General features: G+C 44.0%; 1 protein-coding gene across 2 annotated transcripts in view; it reads right to left on the reverse strand.

The window, feature by feature from the left end:
• Positions 1-19,833: 19,833 nt before the first annotated feature.
• The window catches only part of TGS1 (trimethylguanosine synthase 1), a 52,045-nt gene continuing 48,568 nt past the window's right edge, over positions 19,834-23,310 (reverse strand). For both annotated transcript variants that reach the window (XM_055348744.2, XM_004047017.4), the window contains one exon: positions 19,834-20,700. In XM_055348744.2, the coding sequence (XP_055204719.2) occupies positions 20,688-20,700 (13 nt within the window). In that variant the 3' untranslated portion in view covers positions 19,834-20,687. The remainder of the gene's footprint in view (positions 20,701-23,310) is intronic.

The following is a 23,310-nucleotide window of genomic DNA, read 5'->3' on the forward strand; positions in this document are numbered from 1 at the left end:
TTTATTTATTTATTTGGAGACAGAGTCTCACTCTGTCGTCCAGGCTGGAGTGCAGTGGCATGATCTCAGCTCACTGCACCCTCCACCTCCCAGGTTCAAGCCATTATCCTGAATCAGCCTCCCGAATAGCTAGGAGTACAAGCATGCACCGCCACACCCGGCAACTTTTTTTTAATTTTTAGTAGAGACAGGGTTTTGCCATGTTGCCTAGGCTGGACTCAAACTCCTGAGCTCAGGAAATCCACCCGCCTCTGCCTGCCAAAGTGCTAGGATTACAGGCATGAGCCACTGGGCCCGGCGGTTTTTTTTTGTTTGTTTTTGTTCTTTTTTTGAAGAGTCTTGCTGTGTCGCCCAGGCTGGAGTGCAGTGGCACAATCTCGGTTCACTGCAACCTCCACCTCCTGGGTTCAGGCAATTCTGCCTCAGCCTCCTGAGTAGCTGGGATTACAGGCGCACATCACCACGCCCGGCTATTTTTTTGTATTTTTAGTAGAGGGGGGTTTCACCATGTTGGCCAGGCTGTTCTGGAACTCCTGACTGTGATCTATAGTTTAAACAAAGACTGCAACAGCCCTTTCCCAAAGCAGACCTCCTTCTTGCCTGGGGACTAGATTGCCTTTGCAAGACTAACATTAGTCACAGGATTAGACATTATGGTTTAGGAGTCTTGCAGCTGGAGGCTACAAGATTCTGACCCTCCCTAAACTGCTCCTAAGATCAGTGCTTGAGATATTTTGCAGACCCTGCACTTGATGGATCAGCTGGCACCACCCAGATTGATAAACTGGCTCCTCTGATCTTGTGGCCCCTACGCAGGAACTGACTCAGTGCAAGAACACAGATTCGTCTCCCTGTGATTTCATCCCTGACCAATCAGCACTCCTGGCTCACTGGCTTCCCTCCACCTACCAAGTTATCCTTAAAAATTCTGGTCGCTGAATGCTCAGGGAGACTGATTTGAGTAATAATAAAACTCCGGTCTCCCGCACAGCCAGCTCTGCGTGAATTACTCTTTCTCTATTGCAATTCCCCTATCTTGATGAATCGGCTCTGTCTAGGCAGCGGGCAACGTGAACCCCTTGGGCAGTTATATTTAGAGTGTTCTCTGTCTTCAGCATTGTTTTTAGTTTGCATCACCCAACCCTGAGTGGGGAGGGAAGTGGTGCTAGGTCTTCTCAGTGTCTCGGGTGGGTGTGGGGGCTTCCACGGAGGCTGAGATCTAATTTTATTTTCCCAAACACTTAACTATTGGAGAAAAAAAATCCCTTTATTGGCATATAAATCGTTTCTGACTTCAAGTGTTTAGCAGCTATTCTCATTTGTTTACTGAGTTTGTGATGAGAGAAAAGAGGGCTTGCAGCCCCAAAGAAAAGCGGGAGGGACCCAGTAGAGCTGGGGGCTGCCCGCCCTCTGGCCTTCGCATAAAGAGCGCCTTAGCAGGGCTACTGAGAACGGGCCAGCTGTTAGCCAGCTGGTCACTCAGGAGGAAGCCCGGAGAAGAGAGAAGTGAGAACGTTTCAGCCAAGTAACTAAGTGCACAGCCACCCTGACCGTGGCCGGAAAACCGCGAATGGAAAAAGAAAAACTGCCCCGAGAAACTCTGAGAACTTGCAGTAAGTGCACAATATCCGTACCAGAGCTTAATTTCTTTACCTGAACTTAAAAACATGCACATACTTTGTTTTTTAATTGCAGCGACCTCTCTCCTGTGCTAGCCCGAGGTCCGGAGTCTTACAAAGGGCTTAGTTGAGAGTGCACGATTTGTGAGTCCTCTTCAACTTGGTGTTTAAGGAGAGCGGGGGTGAGCTCAGTGAACGCGGTTTAGCAGGAGAGCATTTGAATCCCACAGAGGAGCCAGCCTATGCCCTAGTTCTAAGGCGCCTCTGGTCCTGTGTGACCGCGCCCGGGAGGCAACAGCTCTGAGCTCAGTTTCCTCCTCAGCAAAATGTAGCCAATGACGGCGTTGTGAAGCGTGAATGAGATCAGGTCTATGAACGTCACTTTGTAAACCCTTAAAGCACCATTTCAATCTTTCATTAAATATTAACTGAAAGGAGCACTCACATAGAAATGTCAGTGTCTACCCCCAACTAACTTTCCCCTCTTTTCTCACTTCTTCTTTTTCACAGAACCAGGCTACACATCTTGTCATTAAATTTAATCAATAAACATCTAGTGAGTTCTACTCAAGACACTGAGCTAATTGGTTTATGTTCAGCACCGTCAAGAACCTTACCATCTAGTTGGGAAAAACCACACAAAACACATTCGAAGTTTTTAATGGCACTCATGTCAAATTATGAAAGAAGAATGGAAGAGGTCTCTCCTTAGCAAATGATTAATTACTGCGTTAGTCTGCTAGGAGTGCCGTAATAAAGTAGCACAGACGGGGTGGTTTAAACATCAGATATTAATTTTCTCACAGCTCTGGAGGCCAGAAGTCTCAGCTGAACGTGTTAGCAGGATTGGTTTCTCCTGACACTTCCGTCCTTGGCTTGTAGACGGCCATCTTTTCTCTGTCTTCACAGGGTCTTTCCTCTGTGTGCCCCAGTAGCTCCCCCTGTATCCAAATTTCCTCTCCTTATAAGGACATCACTTATATGGGATTAGTGCTCACCTCATGACCCCATTTTAACTTAATTACCTCTCTAAAGACCCTATCTCCAAATACAGTCACATTCTGAGGTCCTGAGGGTCAGGATTTCAACAATATGAATGTTTGGGGAGACAGAATTCAGCGCATAATCGTTACCAAACCAGAGGTTTAGATGCTGTCAGGGGAGTTTTCTTACAGAAAGAGCCAAACATGCAATCCTTCTTGGGTGCTTTTGATGACAGGCTGACTATAAGTTAGTGCTATTTGTACTAGTGCTACAAATTTGGCTATCTTCTAGTTAAATAAATTCAATAAAATTCCTGGTTTATTTTTATGTCTACAGGATATTGTATTAAATATTCAAATTGAATAAAAATATTTAAATCATCATTTGAATAAACTACTTCTCTTGTGAAAAACAATACGTTTATTGCAACTTAATTATTTTTATCTTTTCCCTCTCTCCCTCCCTTATTCCTTTGGAATGAGGAGGCCCCGCGGGCTGTGGAGATTTTTGCCCACGAATGGGCTGTGGTAACTACAGCCACAGACTACAAATGCTGAACCGAGGGGTAGGAGAGGCATGGAACCTCTTAATAGAGGAGGTGGCCCTTAAACTGGGGACCAATAGATTGATATATTCAGAAATTCATTTCTGCCAGATTGTTGTAATGACTGCACAGAAGTTCTCCACTGAGTTTTACATAGCATCTCTACAGTACTTCTACATAGTATTGCTCCATGTGGATGAACCACAGTCTATTTAAAAATCCATGGTTTTGTTGGGAAATTGGTATGGGGGAGTGAAGCACAGGTGCACGTGTTAGGACCCCAAAGATGGTGAACTGTGCCTGAGGAGGGCGAAGCCAGAGGACACTCTGGTGGAGGTCCGTTGCAGTGCTGTCGTGCAAATCCATCGTCCGACCTGGGTATAGGGGCGAAAGACTAATTGAGCCATCTACTAGCTGGTTCCCTCAGAAGTTTCCCTTAGGATAGTTGGTGCTCTCCCAAAACCCAACCCACACAGTTTTATCCAGTAAAGTTAATATTAGAGGTCCTGGGGCCAAAATGATCTCAACCTATTCTCAAACTTTAAATGTGTAAGATTATTATTGTTGTTATTTTTATTTTATTTTATTTTAATTAATTAATTTATTTATTTATTTTTTGAGACGAAGTCTCGCTCTGTTGCCCAGACTGGAGTGCAGTGGCGCCATCTCGGCTCACTGCAAGCTCCGCCTCCCGGGTTCACGCCATTCTCCTGCCTCAGCCTCCTGAGTAGCTGGGACTACAGGCACCCACCACCAGTCCCAGCTAATTTTTGTATTTTTAGAAGAAACAGGGTTTCACCATGTTGGCCAGGCTGGTCTCGAACTCCTGGCCTCAAGTGATCCATCCGCCTGTCTCAGCTTCCCAAAGTGCTGGGATTATAGGCATGAGCCACCACGCCTGGCCTGAATGGGTAAGATTATTAAAAAAAAAAAAAAAAAAAATCATGGCTTTGGGGTATCTAGGCCATTTCCAACTCTTGACTCAAAAGAGTGCTCAGTGGACATTTATTTATTTTATTTTACTTTTATTTATTTATTTATTTTGAGACGGAGTCTTGTTCTGTCCCAGGCTGAAGTGCAGTGGCATGATCTTGGCTCACTGCAACCTCCGCCTCCTGGGTTCAAGCGATTCTCCTGCCTTAGCCTTCTGAGTAGCTGGGATTACAGGCATGCACCACCATGCCTGGCTAATCTTTGTAGTTTTAGTAGAGACAGGGTTTCATCATTTTGGTCAGGCTGGTCTCGAACTCCTGACCTCGTGATCCACCCCCCCGCCCTTGGCCTCCCAAAGTGCTGGGATTACATGCGTGAGCCACCACACCTGGCCTTGGTCTTTTTATTTTATTTATTTATTTATTTTTATTTTTTGCGATGAAGTTTTGCTCTTGTTGCCCAGGCTAGAGTGCGATGGAGCAATCATGGCTCACTGCAACCTCCGCCTCCTGGGTTCAAGCAATTCTCCTGCCTCAGCTTCCCAAGTAGCTGAGATTACAGGCATGTGCCACCACATCCGACTAATTTTTGTATTTTTAGTAGAGACAGGGTTTCGCCACATTGGCCAGGCTGGTCTCGAACTCCTGACCTCAGGTGATCCACCCGCCTTGGCCTCCCAAAGTGCTGGGATTACAGGTGTGAGCCACCACGCCCGGCCTCAATCTTTTATAAATGTGAAAACCATTCTTAACTTGCTGGCCATCTAAAAAAACTGTTGGGCAATGACTCAGACTGTGGGACATAGTTGGCTAATCCCTGACTTAGAAATGAGAAATTTGAAATATTTACTGCTATGCTCTGCTTAGTTACAAGAAATGGAAGGACGGTTGCTTGGTGCAAGGTATATAAGATATGGCATGCCAGCCACAGGGTGAAGCTTCTTGTTGTAAGTATTTCTAGAGACTGGCGATGGCCATGGGTGAGTCTGGACCTGCTGGGTGCCCTGGCTGCACTGGCCTGTTGCATGACAGCTTTCAACAAGGGCCACAACATGTTTTGAGTGAAAGAACACCTGCCTACAATGCTACCCAGACGCAAAGGCAGAAAGCATAGCAAATGAAATCTTTCCCTCCAAGCAGGCTTTTCCGGTAGTGAAACTAAAAAAGCAGCAGTACACACCAATGAATGTTTTAACATTTCTACTTGAGGGCATGATACGGTGACCACACCTGGAGCTTGTCCACCCTGAATGTACAGTGGAAACTAGCAGGCTTCCTAGGCAGGGGAGCTATTCATGAACAAGCCCATGGATGGGGCCCTTAACTGCCTTTCATATTGGCTCTGCACTGAGTCCCATTTCTTTTCTTTTCTTTTTTTTTTTTTGAGACAGAGTCTCGCCCTGTTGCTCAGGCTAGAGTGCAATGGCGCGATCTCGGCTCACTGCAACCTCCATCTCCCAGGTTCAAGCTATTCTCCTGCCTCAGCCTCCTGAATAGCTGAGATTACAGGTGCATGCCACCGCGCCCAGCTAATTTTTTGTATCTTTAATAGAGACGGGGTTTCACCGTGTTGGCCACGCTGGTCTCGAATTCCTGACCTCATGATCTGCCCGCCTCGGCCTCCCAAAGTGCTGGGATTACAGGCGTGAGCCACCGCTCCCAGGCCCCATTTCTTAAAAGTTGTTTAGGAAGTAACAGGAACAATAAGCTGTGTTTTCTTAGCACTTCCATGCCAGTACAGCATCATTACCATGTCACGGTTTAAGCAGAGGAGGTTCAGGGAGACATTGAACCACAAACACAGGTATTAATGACTCTAAAGTTGTTTGTTTGTTTTTGATAGAGTCTTATTCTGTCACCCAGGCTGGAGTGCGGTGGAGCAATCTTGGCTCCCTGCAACCTCTGCCTCCCAAGTTCAAGCGATCCTCCCATCTTAGCCTCCCAAGTAGCTGGGATTACAAGCATGTGCCACCACACCTGGCTAATTTTTGTATTTTTAGTACAGATGGTCTTTCACCATGTTGACCAGGCTGGTCTTGAACTTATGACCTCAAGTGATCCACTCGCCTCGGTCTCCCAAGGTGCTGGGATTATAGGCGTGAGCCACCACGCCTGGCTGATGACTCTAAAGTTTTTAAGCACCATACTACACAATCTCTTAATTTATCCTCCTGATTATTTTGTAAAGTGGGATTTTTTTTTTTTTTTGACGGAGTCTCACTCTGTTGCTAGGCTAGAGTGCAGTGGTGCGATCTTGACTCACTGCAACCTCCGCCTCCCGGGTTCAAGCGATTCTTCTGCCTCAGCCTCCCAAGTAGCTGGGACTACAGGCATGCGCCACCATGCCCAGCTAATTTTTGTACTTTTAGTAGAGACCGGGTTTCGCCATGTTGGCCAGGATGATCTCAATCTCTTGACCTCGTGATCCGCCCACCTTGGCCTCCCAAAGTGCTGGGATTACAGGTGTGAGCCACTGCGCCTGGCCTAATTTTTGTATTTTTAGTAAAGATGGGGTTTCACTGTGTTGGCCGGGTTGGTCTTGAACTTCTGCTCCTGTGATCTGCCTACCTTGGCCGCCCAAAGTGCTGCAATTATAACCATGAGCCACCACGCCTGGCCGGGAATTGTTGATTCTATTTTCTTTTCTTTTTTTTTTTTTTTGAGACAGAATCTTGCTCTGTCACCCAGGCTGGGGTGCAGTGGCACAATCTCGGCTCACTGCAAGCTCCGCCTCCCAGGTTTATGCCATTCTCCTGCCTCAGCCTCCCCAGTAGCTGGGACTACAGGCGCCCGCCACCACATCCAGCTAATTTTTGTATTTTTAGTAGAGACGGGGTTTCACCGTGTTAGCCAGTATGGTCTCGACCTCCTGACCTCGTGATCACCCGCCTCTGCCTCCCAAAGTGCTGGGATTACAGGCGTGAGCTACCGCGCCCGGCCGATTCTATTTTCATGAGCAAAGTGTCAGAGACCCTGAATGAATTATCGAAAATCATAGAGTAAGTGCCCAAACTGGATCAAATTAGTCTTAAAGCCCCAAGCCCAATATCAAGAACTGTTTATGATTAAAACAATGTGATCAGGAAGGTGAAGGTTTTAGGATTCAAAATAACAAAACACAGTAACTCAATTTTTTACCTTTTCTCTTGGTTTTCTTGTTCTCCGCCTTTCATCTGTTTGTTTTTTTTTGAGACAGTATCGCTCTGTCCCCAGGCTGGAGTGCAGTGGTGCAGTCTTGGCTCACTGCAACCTCCGCCTCCTGGGTTGAAGCAATTCTCCTGCCTCAGCCTCCCAAGTAGCTGGGACTATGGGCACCCACCACCATGCCTGGCTAATTTTTTTTTTTTTTTTTGAGACGGAGTTTCGATCTTGTTGCTGAGGCTGGAGTGCAATGGTAGGATCTACAGCTCACTGCAACCTCTGCCTCCTGGGTTCAAGCAATTCTCTTACCTTAGCCTCCCAAGTAGCTGGGATTACAAGCACGTGTCACCACGCTGGTATAATTTTTGTATTTTTAGTAGAGACCATGTTGGCCAGGCTGGTCTGGAACTCCTGACCTCACGTCATCCACATGCCTCGGCCTCCCAAAGTGCTGGGATTACAGGTGTGAGCCACCACGCCTGGCCTGCCCAGCTAATTTTTAAATTTTTCATAGAGACAGGGTTTCACCATGTTGGCCAGCTGGTCTCAAACTCCTGACCTCAAGTGATCTGCCTGCTTCGGCCTCCCAAAGTGCTGGGATTACAGGCATGAGCCACCGTTCCCGGTTGTTCTCTGCCATTCACCACATTCTAAGACACCACAACTGTAATAGAATGCCTCTAAATACTAATTTGCAAAAAGAAATCATAAAATTCTTAAGAAGGTAGTTTTCACATAATGAAAATGGAAGGTTTCTTATTAGCATTCTTGCAACCATCTTTGATCCCTCATTTTTTCTTTATAATGGCTAATACTTAGCGAGTGCTTACCAGATGCCAGACACACAGAGCACTTTACAAACATTAATTCACGTAATCCTTATGACCGTTTATGAGACAGGTGTCATTATCTTTATTTTTCAGATGGGGAAACCAAGGCACAGAGAGAGAGACTCATTTCTAGACTCACCTCTGTATCCCTTAGGTCTAAGGCATAGAGAGTCATCAGTTCAAGTCTCATTTGGGCAGAAGTCATAGTGATTCTGGAGACAGAGTACCTCGGTATGAATCCTGGCTACCATACTTACTAACTAGCTCTTTATTTATTTATCTTTATTTATTTATTTATTTATTTATTTATTTATTTATTATTCATTCATTTTTTGAGATGGAGTCTCGCTCTATCTCCCAGACTGGAGTGCAGTGGCACGATCTCAGCTCACTGCAACCTCCACCTCCCGGGTTCAAGCGATTCTCTTACCTCAGGCTCCCAAGGAGCTGGGATTACAGGCGTGCACCACCACTCAGCTAATTTTTGTATTTTTATTAGAGACGGGGTTTTGCCATGATAGCCAGGCTGGTCTCGAGCTCCTGACCTCAGGTGATCCACCTGCCTCGGCCTCTCAAAGTGCTGGGATTACAGGCGTGAGCCACTGCACCCGGCCATATTTATTTATTTAGAGACAGGGTCTTACTTTCTCACCCAGGCAGGAGTGCAGTGATGCAATTATGTCTCACTGCAGCCTTGACCTCCAGTGCTCAGGTGATTCTCCCACCTCAGCCTCCCGAGTAGCTGGGACTACAGGCGTGCACCATCAGGCTTGGCTAATTTTTTTTTGTTGTTTGTTTGAGACAGAGTTTCGCTCTTGTTGCCCAGGCTGGAGCGCAATGGCACAATCTCGGATCACTGCAACCTCCGCCTACCGGGTTCAAGCGATTCTCCTGCCCCAGCCTCCCAAGTAGCTGGGACTACAGGCATGCACCACCATGCCTGGCTAAATTTTTTGTATTTAGTAGAGATGGGATTTCATCACATTGGTCAGGCTTGTCTCGAACTCCTGACCTCAGGTGATCCATCCCCACCTTGGCCTCTCAAAGTGTTGGGATTACAGGCGTGAGCCACCGCGCCTGGCCAGGCTTGGCTAATTTTTTTATAGTATTTTTTGAAGAGATGAACTCTCCCCATGTTGCCTAGGCTGGTCTCAAACTCTTGGGCTCTAATGATCTGCCCATCTTGGCCTCCCAAAGTGCTGGGATTACAGGCGTGAGCCACCGTGCCTGGCCTATGCTTTACATTAAAGATATCATTTACTTAAGTCATTCATTAATTAGTAAAGATTTTAGAAGATATTTTTCAAAATGATGCAAAATTCAAAAAAATAATTGATAAAATGCGAATTACATTTTAATGTCTCATAAATGGAATTACTAAGAAGCAGTAATGAATATCTGATGACAGTTCAAATATCTACCTTTCATACCCTGTGTAGTATTTTGTCCATTTTTTCTATGCTTCGTTTCATATTATATATACTGTGTGATGGTTTTATATTCATATAATACAAAATCTCAAATCAGATGGTGTCCTACCTGTTATAGTTGTCTGGTAAAATGCAACTAGAAAACATTTCTCTCTAGAGAGAACTTTGACACCAGATGGTGCTACTATCACTAGCAATCTGATAAGAAATTAAAAAAAATTAAAAGCCCTTTGTGTGAAAGTCAGTTCTGGGGAGATGAGCCACAGTTGTTTCAAACTGGTCTGCATTTTCTCCAAGACAAGAGTATAGGGCCATTCCAAGGAACAGTATCTTTCCTAGCATAGGTGTTAACTTTTGTGGACATGTATACACGTAGTAAGTCTGCAGTGGGGCACAAAGAGCACAAATTGCCTGAGTGTGCTGGGGTCCTAATGGGTAGACCTTGAAATTACCCTTTTCAGACCACTCTTGGCTCCCCTGGGGCCTCTCATGTTTGTCTGAGGTAACCAAGGACAGAGTAGGACAATATAGATGTGCTGGCCCCTACAAAACTGAGCAGACAGTAATCACAGGACCCGCTCTGGTCAAGCATGAGGTGGTAGCCAGACATAAGAAAGGGGTCATAGAGTGCTCTACTTTGTGCCATAGAATATGCCTTAGAGATTCTTTTGAACTGTAAACATTTCGAAAAAAAAAGCATGTTGTTTTCACAGTCTTTTTTTTTTTTTGAGACCAGGTCTCACTTTATTGCCAAGACCGAAGGACAGTGGTGTGGTCACAGCTCACTGCAGCCTCGACCTCTGGGGCTCAAGCGATCCTCCCACCTCAGCCTCCCAAATAACTGGGACCACAGGTGTGAGCCAGGATGCCCAGACAATTTTTGATTTTTTTGTAGAGGCAAAGTCTTGCTATGTTGCCCAGGCTGGTCTCAAACTCCTGGGCTCAAATGATCCTCTCATCTCGGCCTCTCAAAGTGCTAATATTACAGGAGTGAGCCACCATGCCCAGTCTTGTTTTCATAGTCTTAATAGTCATACTGTGTAAGGACTACATAACACTGCACTGAATGGAGGTAATAAAATTTACTTAGCTGTACCTCTCCACGGAACATTTGGGCTGTCGGACTGAGGCTGGACTGGACCAAGGGCTAAAGACCAAGAGGCCAGGATGGATCAAGTCAGTGTCTGGAGGCTAGCTGGAAATAGACAGCTCGGTAGCCAGTCTGATCAATGCATCACCGTGGAGAGTCGAGTAGGGACAAGGCAACAGACAGATGCCAGGGACACCAGACAAGAAACTGCATGAGAATGAAAGATACCTACTTGGATCCTCCAGCTGTGACCACAGGCTTGGTTTGGAAGTGAGCTTTAAAGAGCTCTCAGCCATCTTGCATAGCTTTTGCAAAAGGCACTTGTGATAGCATGGCCAGTGAGTGGGTGAATGATTTTTATCATAATAGACTAGCATTTGCTCATTCATCCAAGACCCACATCCAGTCTACACCCAAAAAGAAATGGCTGTAACAATTACAGTAGTCCCCCTTATCTGTGGGAGATAAGTTCCAAGAACCATAGTGGATGCCTGAAACCTTGGATAGTACTGAGCCCTATATATACTGTTTTTCTCCTTTACATACACATCTATGATAAAGTTTAATTTATAAGTTATGAACTGGATGAGATCAAGAGCAATAGCTAATAATAGAACAATTATAACACATACTGTAATAAAAGTTTTGAGAATGTGGTCGCTCTCTCAAAGTATCTTATTGTACTGTACTCACCTATGTTCTGACCTCAATTGACGGAGGAGACTGAAACTGTGGAAAGTGAAACTGCAGGTAATGGGGAAACTACTGTTTAACAAAACCTGTAGCATATACATTTACTATTTTAAATGTCAGTTACATAATTCTCAATTATTTGAAGGATTAAAAAAATCATGAATTAACTTCAATTGGGACTGGAGTAAATTGGGCATTGTTGCAACCTTAATTTAGAACTTCCTAAACTCTTACTTTAAATACAGGAAAAGACTGATTTTCATATTCCTAGGTCTAAGGAGGATTTAGTGTTTCATCCTCCATGCTGTAAAATGCAAATTTGGTAATTTCACATTCTGGGTTAAAGTCCTGTGGTTCCCTATCACCCAAGGATGGAGTCCAAATTCCTAATCATTGTAGCTTTAATTATAAAGTAGCAAAAGCCTCAAAATGCAAAATAGCATGCTTTTTGTTCTCCAGAAATCTAGATCTGCATTATCTAAATGGAATTCTTTAGCAAATAGCTACATGTGGCTGGTGAAAATATGAAATGTAGCTGGTATAAATTGAGATGTGCTGTAAGTTTAAAATACATAGCACATATTGGCTGGATGTGATGGCTCACGTCTGTAATCCTAGCACTTTGGGAAGCCGAGGAAGGCAGATCACCTGAGGTCAGGAGTTCGAGACCAGCCTGGCCAAACATGGCAAAACCCTGTCTCTACTAAAAATACAAAAATTAGCCGGGCGTGGTGGTGCTTGCCTGTAATCCCAGCTAGTCAGGAGGCTGAGGCAGGAGAATTGCTTGAACCTGAGAGGCAGAGGTTGCAGTGAGCCAAGACTGTGCCACTGCACTCCAGCTGGGTGACAGATGGAGACGCTGTCTCAAAAAAAAAAAAAAAAGCCCGGTCGCGGTAGCTCACGCCTGTAATCCCAGCACTTTGGGAGGCTGAGGCGGGCAGATCACCTGAGGTCAGGAGTTTGAGAGCAGCCTGGCCAACATGGAGAAACCCCGTCTCTACTAAAAATACAAAAACCAAACCAAACCAAAACAAAAAAACTAGCCAGGTGTAGTGGTGCACGCCTGTAATCCCAGCTACTTGGGAGGCAGAGGGCAGAAGAATGGCTTGAACCTGGAAGGCGGAGGTTGCAGTGAGCCCAGACCATGCCATTGCACTCCAGCCTGTGCAACGGAGAGAGAATCTGCCTAAAAAAAAAAAAAACAAAAAACACCAAAAAAACAACAAAAAAAAACATAGTGGATATCAAAAATTTATTTAAAAAGAACAGTAAAATCTCTCATTAATAATTGTTTATACTGATTTCATGTTGAAATGATATTTTGGGTAGAGTTAAATATATTATTAAAATTAATTTCACTTATTTAACTTTTTAAATGTGACTACTTGAAAATTCACGGTGCAGCACACCAAACACACCAACATGACATGTGTATGCATATGTAACAAACTTGCATGTTGTGCACATGTACCCTAGAACTTAAAGTATTAAAAAAAAAAACCACTGATTTGTACATTTTTTAAAAAAAAAGAAAATTCAAAGTTACATTTATGGCTCACATTATATCCCTATCAGACAGTGCAGATATAGATGATTCCCATTAATATTCTTTTTTTTTTTTTTTGAGATGGAGTCTTACTCTGTCGCCCACGCTGGAGTGCAGTGGCGGGATCTCGGCTCACTGCAACTTCTGCCTCCCCGGTTCAAGCAATTGTCCTGCCTCAGCCTGCCGAGTAGCTGGGACTACTGGCAGGTGCCACCACACCCAGCTAATTTTTATATTTTTGGTAGAGATGGGTTTTCACCATGTTGGCCAGGCTGGTCTCAGACTCCTGACCTCAAGTGATCTGACCCTCTCAGCCTCCCAAAGTGCTGGGATTATAGGTGTCAGCCACTGTGCCCGGGGCCTCCATTAATATTCTTTAGTATTTTCACTAGGCACCTCACTTAATTACAGAATGCCTATCCCATTCAAAGCTTGAGAATCAACCTATTTTCTCTTGCTGAAAAGATAGCTTTGTTTTACCAGGTTTCAAGAAACTGATAATGGGTTGGGAAGAGTAATGCATTGCCCATGGGGCTGATGCTAATTTGCCTCTCTCCTGTGAGCTCTGCCTCCAGAACCTCTCTCAAATCTGCCCCTCCCCTCCTTCCCCAGGGCTGGCTGAGCACCCCTCAGGGTGCATATGGTCTCCCTGCTTCTCCTCTGGTCTAATTCTTTTGTGTTAGAGTGACCTCTCTAAGAGGGGGCTCTTCACCTGGAAACTGCAAACCACTAAGAGGATCACGGACAGAATTTAGGCTGTCTGTGAACGTGGATGTCAACACATCAAACAAAAAAGCAGCTTTTAGCAGTATCTCTGCTTTGCCACTGACAGAAAGGTAGATATTTTAAGGTAATATTCTAGCTGCTGTAATACCACCACTGAAATTGTAGTACTAGTAGACCCTCCAGTAGATGTTATTTAATGTGTTAATGAAAAAGCACACATTTATTATACCACACATATTTTCTTGACATTTTTATAGCTAAGGCTTTTTATTCTTATTTATTTATTTATTTTTGAGATGGAGTCTCACTCTGTCACCCAGGCTGGAGGGCAATGGCGCGATCTCTGCTCACTGCAACCTCTGCCTCTTGGGTTCAAGCCATTCTCCTGCCTCAGCCTCCCAAATAGGTGGGATTACAGGCACCTGTCACCACGCCTGGCTAATTTTTGTATTTTTAGTAGAGATGGGGTTTCACCATGTTGGTCAGGCTGGTCTCGAACTCCTGACCTCATGATCCGCCCGCCTCGGCCTCCCAAAGTGCTGGGATTACAGATGTGAGCCACTGCACCTGGCCTCTAGGCTTTTATTCTATGCATTTATTTATTACTTATTTTATTTTATTTGAGATGGAGTCTTGCTCTGTCACCCCGGCTGGAGTGCAATGGCATGATCTCGGCTCACTGCAAACTCTGCCTCCCGGGTTCAAGCAATTCTCCTGCCTCAGCCTCCCAAATAGCTGGGATTACAGGCGTCCACCACTATGCCCGGCTAATTTTTTATTTTTTTTTTGTATTTTTAGTAGAGACAGGGTTTCACTGTGTTGGCCAGGCTGGTTTTGAACTCCTGACCTCAAGTGATCCGCCCACCTCGGCCTCCCAAAGTGCTAGGATTACAGGCATGAGCCACTGTGCCTGGCCTTATTCTATGCATTTAAAAGCATTTTTTTTTTTTTTTTTTTTTTTTTGAGACATAGTCTCGCTCTGTCGCCCAGGCTGGAGTGCAGTGGCGAGATCTCGGCTCACTGCAACCTCTGCCTCCTGGGTTCAACCAATTCTCTGCCTCAGCCTCCCGAGTAGCTGAGATTACAGGGACCTGCCACCATGCCTGGCTAATTCGTTTGTATTTTTAGTAGAGATGGGGTTTCACCATCTTGGCCAGGTTGGTCTTGAACTCCTGATCTCGTGATCCACCCACCTCGGCCTCCCAAAGTGCTGGGATTACAGGCGTGAGCCACTGTGCCCGGCCTAATTTTTTTTTTTTTTTTCTGACTTGGAGCCCTTAGGCTTCACCAAGCTTTCAAAGCCTGAAAGCCTCCCACTGCCTTTAGGATGCAGCCAGTACTCACTCCTCAGCTCAGCACAGGAGACCCTGCTATCTCATCAGCCATAACTTCGGTGACTTCTCAGTGAATTCAGCATTTACTGATGCCCACATATGCTCAGCCTTCATTTGCCTTTGTGCCTTCTAAATCTGTTTCCTTCCTTGGAATGTCTTATCCCAACCTTTTAACCCGGAAAATTTCTACAGTCTCCTATGATAATGCACCATACAGTTCAAAGGGCAGCCTTTTCATGTACACGGCTCCTGGAGGGAAAAATATGGGTCTTTATCTTTATTGTCCATCACCCATTCCAAGTTTCCCTGAAGTGTGGTATGCACTGTTCTTTTTTTTTGAGACGGAGGCTGGTTCTGTTGCCCAGGCTGGAGTGCAGTGGTGTGATCTCGGCTCACTGCAACCTCCACCTCCTAGTTCAAGCAATTCTCCTGTCTCAGCCTCCCGAGTAGCTAGGACTATAGGCGCGTGCCACCATGCCCAGCTAATTTTTGTATTTTTAGTAGAGACGGGGTTTCACCATACTGGACAGGCTGGCTTCGAACTCCTGACCTCAGATGATCCACCTGCTTTAGCCTCCCAAAGTGCTGGGATTACAGGTGTGAGCCACTGCGCCTGGCCTGCAGTGTTCTTTTAGATAACAAATTAATGAACATTTTTCATATTAATATGCAAATATTAAGAGTGATTTCTTATTTATGGCAGTATTTGTAATTCCTTTACAAATCACTTTTAAGTTTAAAAATTAAGTAAACAACAGTATATATTGACACAGACATGGCAACATTATGATGGCAGCAGATAACTACTGCGTCTACTTCTGCGTAGTTGGAGATATTCTGTGTACTATTTTTCAGACTTTTTTATAAGTCAGAAATTATTCAAAAATGAAAAGTTAAAAAAAGAATTAAAGCCAGTATGAGATAATGTATTAACTTTATATTAAGTCAAAATCTAAATAAACAGCTATTTTCTGGGTAGGCATGGTGGCTCATGCTTGTAATCCCAGCACTTTAGCCAAGGCCGGTGGATCACTTGGGGCCAGGAGTTCAAGACCATCCTGTCTAACATGGTGAAACCCCATCTCTACTAAAACTACAAAAAACTAGCTGGGCATGGTGGCACACACCTGTAGTCTCAGCTACTTGGGAGGCTGAGGCACGAGAATTGCTTGAACCTGGGAGGTGGAGGCTGTAGTGAACTGAGATCACACCACTGCACTCTAGCCTGGGTGACAAAGAGAGACTCCGTCTCAAAAAAAAAAAAAAAAAAAGAAAGTATTAAAGAAAATGCTGGCATTTGACTAAATCAGAATAAATAAATAAATAGAAAGAAAAAGTTAAAAAAAAGAAGCTACACTCCTAGCCTGGGCAACATAGTGAGACCCTGTCTCTACCAAAAAAAAAAAAAAAAAAAAAAGAAAAAATTAGCAATTAGCTGGACATGGTGGCATGTGCGTATGGTCCCAGCTACTCTGAAGGCTGAGGTGGAGGATTGTTTGTGCCTAGGAGGTCGAGGCTGCAGTGACTCAGTGACTTGTGACTGCACCACTGCACTCTAGCCTGAGTGACAGAGCGAGACCCTGTCTTAAAAAAAAAAAAAAAAAAAAAAAAAAAAAAAAGCCAGACGCGGTGGCTTACGCTTGTAATCCCAGCACTTTGGGAGGTCAAGGCGGGAGGATCACGAGGTCAGGAGATCGAGACCATCTTGGCTAACACGGTGAAACCCCGTCTCTACTAAAAATACAAAAAAAATTAGCCGGGCGCGGTGGCGGGTGCCTGTAGTCCCAGCTACTCGGGAGGCTGAGGCAGGAGAATGGCGTGAACCCGGGAGGTGGAGCTAGCAGTGAGCCGAGATAGCGCCACAGAAGTCCCGCCTGGGCGAAAGAGCAAGACTCCATCTCAAAAAAAAAAAAAAAAAAAAAGCTGCAATCAAAACATGTTGCTCAGAAAGTTACCAGGCCCAATCTTCATGCAGTCCCACCAAGAGTTCAGTGAACAGACATTGCCAATGTTATTTAGGACACAGAACTCTATTGAGCACTATATTCACTATTTGGGTGATGGGATCAGTAGAAGCCCAAATCTCAACATCAGGTAATATATCCATGTAACAAACCTGCACATGTACCTGTGAAATGAAAATTATAAAAAAAAAAGGGGGGGGAGGGGAAGAAAATAATGAAAGACTTAAAAAAATAGGAGAGGCAATATCTTAATTTTGATGTGAACTACATAACATTTAATAGAAATGCTTCTAACCTCTCACTGCAAAATAAAAAGGAACAAGTGCTGTTATTACAATATTCCTGGCAATCCTAACCAATGCAACAGGAAAAGGATAAAAATTAAGAGGCTTACATTTTAGCAAAGAGAAAAACTCATGTGTAGATGTCATGACTGCTTATTTAGAAAATCAAAAGTGTGTTATCAATTAAAAACTATGGGAGTGGCCGGGCGCGATGGCTCACGCCTGTAATCCCAGCACTTTGGGAGGCCGAGGCGGGCGGATCACGAGGTCAGGAGATCGAGACCAGCCTGGCTAACACAGTGAAACCCCGTCTCTACCAAAAACACAAAAAAATTAGCTGGGTGTGGTGGCAGGCTCCTGTAGTCCCAGCTACTCGGGGGGCTGAGGCAGGAGAATGGCGTGAACCCGGGAGGCGGAGCTTGCAGTGAGCCGAGATGGCACCGCTGCACTCCAGCCTGGGCAACAGAGCTAGACTCCGTCTCAAAAAACAAAAACAAAAACAAAAAACAACTATGGGGCGGGGTGGGGGGCCGGGTGCTGTGGCTCACACCTGTAATCCCAGCACTTTTGGAGGCCGAGGCGGGCGGATCACGAGGTTGGGAGATCGAGACCACGGTGAAACCCTGTCTCTACTAAAAATACAAAACATTAGCCAGGCGCAGTGGCGGGCGCCTGTGGTCCCAGCTACTCGGGAGGCTGAGGCAGGAGAATGGCGTGAACCTGGGAGGTGGAGCTTGCAGTGAGCCGAGATCGCGCCACTGCACTCCAGCCTGGGCGACAGAGCGAGGCTCAGTCTCAAAAACAAACAAAACTATGGGGTGGAGGGAGGGGGAAACAAAAATTACTAGAATTATTAAACGAGGTCAGTAAGATGACTGAAAGACACAAAAATCAAAAGCATTTTTATTTGGGACAGAATCTTGCTCTGTCACCCAGGCTGGAGTGCCGTGGCGCAGTCTTGGCTCACTGCAACCTCCGCCTCCCGGGTTCAAGAATTTCTCCTGCCTCAGCCTCCTGAGTAGCTGGGATTACAGGCTTGCACCACCACTGTAATTTTTGTATTTTTAGTAGAGACGGGGTTTCACTGGTCAGGCTGGTCTTGAACTCCTGACCTCAGTTGATCTGCCCACCTCGGGCTCCCAAAGTGTTGGGATTACAGGCGTGAGCCCCCATCTCCAAATACATACATATCAATCTGTACTATCATTTTTAATAGACATGGTACAAATATATGAGAATTGCTGTAATCATTAACCAATTATGGTTATGTACTTATTTTTTGAGATAGGGGTCTCACACGGGAATGAAAATGTGGGAGTACTTTAACAATTTTGTTTTTTTTGAGACAGAGTCTCACTCTGTTGTCCAGGCAGGAGTGCAGTGGCACAATCTCGGCTCCCCTGCAACCTCTGCCTCCTGGGTTCAAGCGATTCTCCTGCCTCAGCCTCCTGAGTAGCTGGGATTACAGGTATGTGCCACCATGCCTGGCTAATTTTTTTATTTTTAGTAGAGGCGGGGTTTCACTATGCTGGCCAGGCTGGTCTGGAACTCCTGACCTCAGGTGATCCGCCCACCTGGGTTTCTCAAAATGCTGGGATTACAGGCGTGAGCCACGGCGCCCAGCCTTTTTATCCATTTTATGTATTTAAGATTTTTTGGAACCTGATTCACACAATAGACTAGAACGCTTCTTAAATCCTATTGAGTACTGACAATCTTAACAGTCTATTAGTTTTATCCCTGTGTGATTAGTGGGCAGCAATATCTTAGTTTTAGCTAACCAAGCCTAAGCTTCCTGCTCTTCTCATATAAAATCATGTATATTCAGGAAGATGAGTTAGCTTTATTAATATACAAGTAAGAAAATGAGTTGTGGAAAGAAGTATATGCATGAAAGGTTAAGTGACAAAAAACTAAAAAAAATTAGTGATTTTGGAAATCTGCCTTTACTTCACCTGCCATCTCCCTAGTGACTTTAAGAATGCTACATAAAGCCAGGCGCGGTGGCTCACGCCTGTAATCCCAGAACTACGGGAGGCTGAGGTGGTTGGATCACAAGGTCAGGAGATCGAGACCATCCTGGCTAACACGGTGAAACCCCATATCTACTAAAAATATAAAAAATTAGCCGGGTGTGGTGGCAGGTGCCTGTAGTCCCAGTTACTCGGGAGGCTGAGGTAGGAGAATGGCATGAACCTGGGAGGTGGAGATTGCAGTGAGCCGAGATCGCGCCATTGCACTCTAGCCTGGGCGACAGAGCGAGACTCTGTCTAAAAAAAAAAAAAAAAGAATGCTACATAAAGTTTAAAAACCAAGAACATTTGGACAGATTTTGAAATTGCGAATTAACGAAAAAGTAATTTCAACTTTATTGATCAACTCAGTTGCTACTGTACTGCAGAGCAATCAGATAAATTGTAAACTTTCAAGACACTAAAATTAGCATATTCCAACAAAGTTATTTATATAACAGCTATTTTTCTAGTCTAATTTTCTAGTATTTATTGGAAATTCCCCAAATTTGTTTCAATTCTCTAATCTTATCCCAGCCAATATCATGTTCTGTTTAATGTTTAACACGCTCATATTATTAAAATATAGAAGTCCCAGGTCTAACCTTCAATGGACAAGAGTTGTATGTCACTATTTTTTTGCCTACTTGTAAAAATGACTGAACAAACTTTTTAGATGAATAATTAAGCAACACATATCCCTCTTGCTTTCATTGCCATTTTAATAAAAAAATATAAACTCCTATATTACAAAATATATTGCATATTGATGTCACAATGGAAATTTTACAAACGCAAACTTTATAAAAGGGTGTTAAGCCAATTCCAGATGAAGCAAAGACATGAAAACAGGAAAGTTCTAGAAAAAGTCTAAATAAATGTATTCATATTCTATGAGTGAAAAAGATACTTCAAAAGGACGTCCGTAAGGCTGGGCACAGTAGCTCACGCCTGTAATTCCAGCACTTGGGGAGGGTGAGATGGGGGTACTGACTGAGCCCAGGAGTTTGACACCAGCCTGGGCAACATGGTGGGACCTCATCTCTACAAAAAATACAAAAATTAGTCCGGTGTGGCAGTGCCCACCTGAAGCCCCAGCTACTGAGGAGACTGAGACAGAAGGATTGCTTGAGCTCAGAAGGTTGAACCTGCAGTGAGCTGTGATCATGGCACTGCACTCCAGCCTGGGCGGTAAGAGTGAGATCCTGTCTCAAAAAAAAAATAAATTACAAAGGACTCATATATATTAATTTTGTATAATTCCTCTAAAGGAATTATTCAAAGATCTCAAAATATTTCACTGATATTTGAGTCCTGTAAGTTTCCATTTCATACGGTGATATAAGACCATGGGTAGAAAATATCAGTGAATAAAGGAAGACATGCCAAACATCTCATCTGAATATTTTGACCACTCCATGATCTTTTGTCCTCGCACTGCTGCATAGTTAGGTTTCAGAGGCTGGTGTTCGAATTAGGTCACCAAAATATGCAGTGATTGTCTTCAATTTGTTGTTAAGGAAGTTCTGTTCTATTTCCACTTGCCCTCCAGGCCCAGCTAAGGATGCCACCTAAAAAGATGAACAGAAGAAAGTCACACACACACCTAAGCATAATTTCAAAAGTCTTTCACTCGTATCGCTTTATCAAATAATAGGAAGACTCTGGCTTTTAATTCCTTTGAATAATGAGGCATCTCAAATGTTCACTGCTACTTCCCAGGCATCGATGCAATATTTGGAGGTGGGAATACTTGTTGTTTCAGATCCTTTTGATATTATGGGAAAGTTCATGGTGCTATGCTGTTGTATAGGACTTGAACTCTCCAATGCCATAGCTAAAGAACTCAGAGGAAGAAAAAAATGAACAAATCCTTCCCAAACATCCGGTTTATTAAAAATTTTTATTTTTATTTTTAAACATTAGAGGCAGGGTCTCACTTTGTTGCCCAAGCTTGTCTTGAATTCCTGGTCTTAAGCATTCCTCTCACCTCTGCCTCCCAAAGTCATGTTATTTATTTATTTATTTTGTTTGTTGAGATGGAGTCCTACTCTGTCGCCCAGGCTGCAGTTCAGTGGCACGATCTCAGCTCACTGCAACCTCCGCCTCCCGGGTTCAAGCAATTATCCTGCCTCAGCCTCCTGAGCATCTGGAATTACAGGCACATGCCACCATGCCCAGCTAATTTTTGTATTTTTTTAGTAGAAATGGTGTTTCACCAAGTTGGCCAGGCTGGTCTCGAACTCCTGACCTGGTGATCCGCTCGGCCCGGCCTCCCAAAGTGCTGGGATTACAAGCCACCACGCCCGGCCTAGGTTTATTTTTAAAATATTATTACTATTTCTCTCACCCTCCTTCCTCCTCCTCCCCAGGTTTATTTCTTAACAAAAATATTTAAAGATTATTTCCCTTTCCTGAAAGCCTTTGTCCTGTTCATCTTACCATCTGCATCTCACCCTCTCTCTCATTCATTCAACAGTATTTACTGAGTTCCTGCTACATAATCCTAGCTCTGATCCAGGCCAGGTTCCCTACTCTCATGAGGAGTCTAGTCTCTAGTGACTTTTCCTTCTCTCACTGGTCTCCTTTCTTTTCTCCCACCTTGGATCACTTCTTCTACCTGTTGCCCTTTTGTGTATTTTAAATGCTTTCTACAACAATTGTGGTAAAAATACATTGCTCTTTATGAGGTCTACTAGAATATAGTGACTAACTCCTTTATTAGGAAGCTGAAAGCATTGCTCCCTCCCCACTTCCACAGTTAGCATCAAAAGGATGCTAGCCAAATGACCAGCATTTGACAGGGGGATGGGGCAGTTAGCTGCTAAAGATTCTTTTGTTCCAAGACAGTAATGTCTGCACTCACCTTGGTACACTGTAAACTAGAAATGTTTTACCCTAAGTTCTTATACAGATAAGGTTTTGTTTTGGTTCAGTACTTTTTTCACCCAACCTCTCAGAAATCTTTTAAATAGCAAATACGTTACTTTCCAACTCATGATTACTTCACCAGAGATCAGTTTTTCAGGGCAGTAAGAGGAAAGATCAAGAGAAGGGAGAATGCAGTGGAGAGCCCTGGCAATCAGAGAATAGAAGACACAGCAATAGAAAAAAGGACACCCAAAGTATTAGGGACAGGCATAAACAACGAGAAACAAGCATTTTCTGTAACTGTAATCAGCAAAATTATAGTTGTGTATTTTGTAAAGAGAGGCACTCAGTCAGTCTGGTTTGGTTTTAAGGGTTGAGAGAATGTAATCTCAGTGGTATTATGCATACCACCCCAGCTTCTGGTAGAAGGGAAGATTTATTGTGCATTTCCAGTGAGTATGTAAAAAGTCAGACACAGAAATAGGGAAGAAGCAACCAGTCATTCTATGGTACATTATTATGTGAAAATAAGTCAAATACAGTATCCCTTATAATGATTAAAAGCACCCCCCCATTTTTTTTTTGTAAGGAATACTTAAAGTAAAACTAGAAATTTAAAAATAGCAAAGTAGTCTCAGAGTAGCAATTATTAGGAATAAATGTTTTAAATTCTATTTTGGTATCTTTATGCCAGTCTGGTTTTTTTTACAAGAAAGGGCAAAAAAAAAAAAAAAAAAAAAAAAGTATTTTGTCTTTAGCCAATAAAAGGCATTTTGAACAGTTTATCAATTTTTCACAATAATTTTTCTTTGAGTTGAGATATAACTCAAATGTAGCATTTCTGCTGTGCCCTTTAACAAATAACTTAAAAATCCTCAGTTCTACCAATAATTTGCTGCATTAATTTAAAAAGCCATTTTTAGGCCGGGCGCTGTGGCTCATGCCTGTAATCCCAGCACTTTGGGAGGTCGAGGAGGGTGGATCACGAGGTCAGGAGATCGAGACCATCCTGGCAAACAAGGTAAAACCCCGTCTCTACTAAAAATACAAAAAAATTTGCTGGGGGTGGTGGCGGGTGCCTGTAGTCCCAGCTACTCGGGAGGCTGAGGCAGGAGAACGGCATGAATTCAGGAGGCGGAGCTTGCAGTGAGCTGAGATCGCACCACTGCACTCCAGCCTGGGCGACAGAGTGAGACTCTGCCTCAAAAAAGACAGAAAGAAAAAAAAAAGCCAATTTTGTTGTTGTTAAGAAAGCCATTAAAATAGGCTTTTGGCTCTCTAAATCCGAAAAATATGAATACTGTCTATCT

Source organism: Gorilla gorilla, chromosome 7 (assembly GCF_029281585.2).
Source record: "Gorilla gorilla gorilla isolate KB3781 chromosome 7, NHGRI_mGorGor1-v2.1_pri, whole genome shotgun sequence".
Lineage (NCBI taxonomy): Eukaryota > Metazoa > Chordata > Mammalia > Primates > Hominidae > Gorilla > Gorilla gorilla.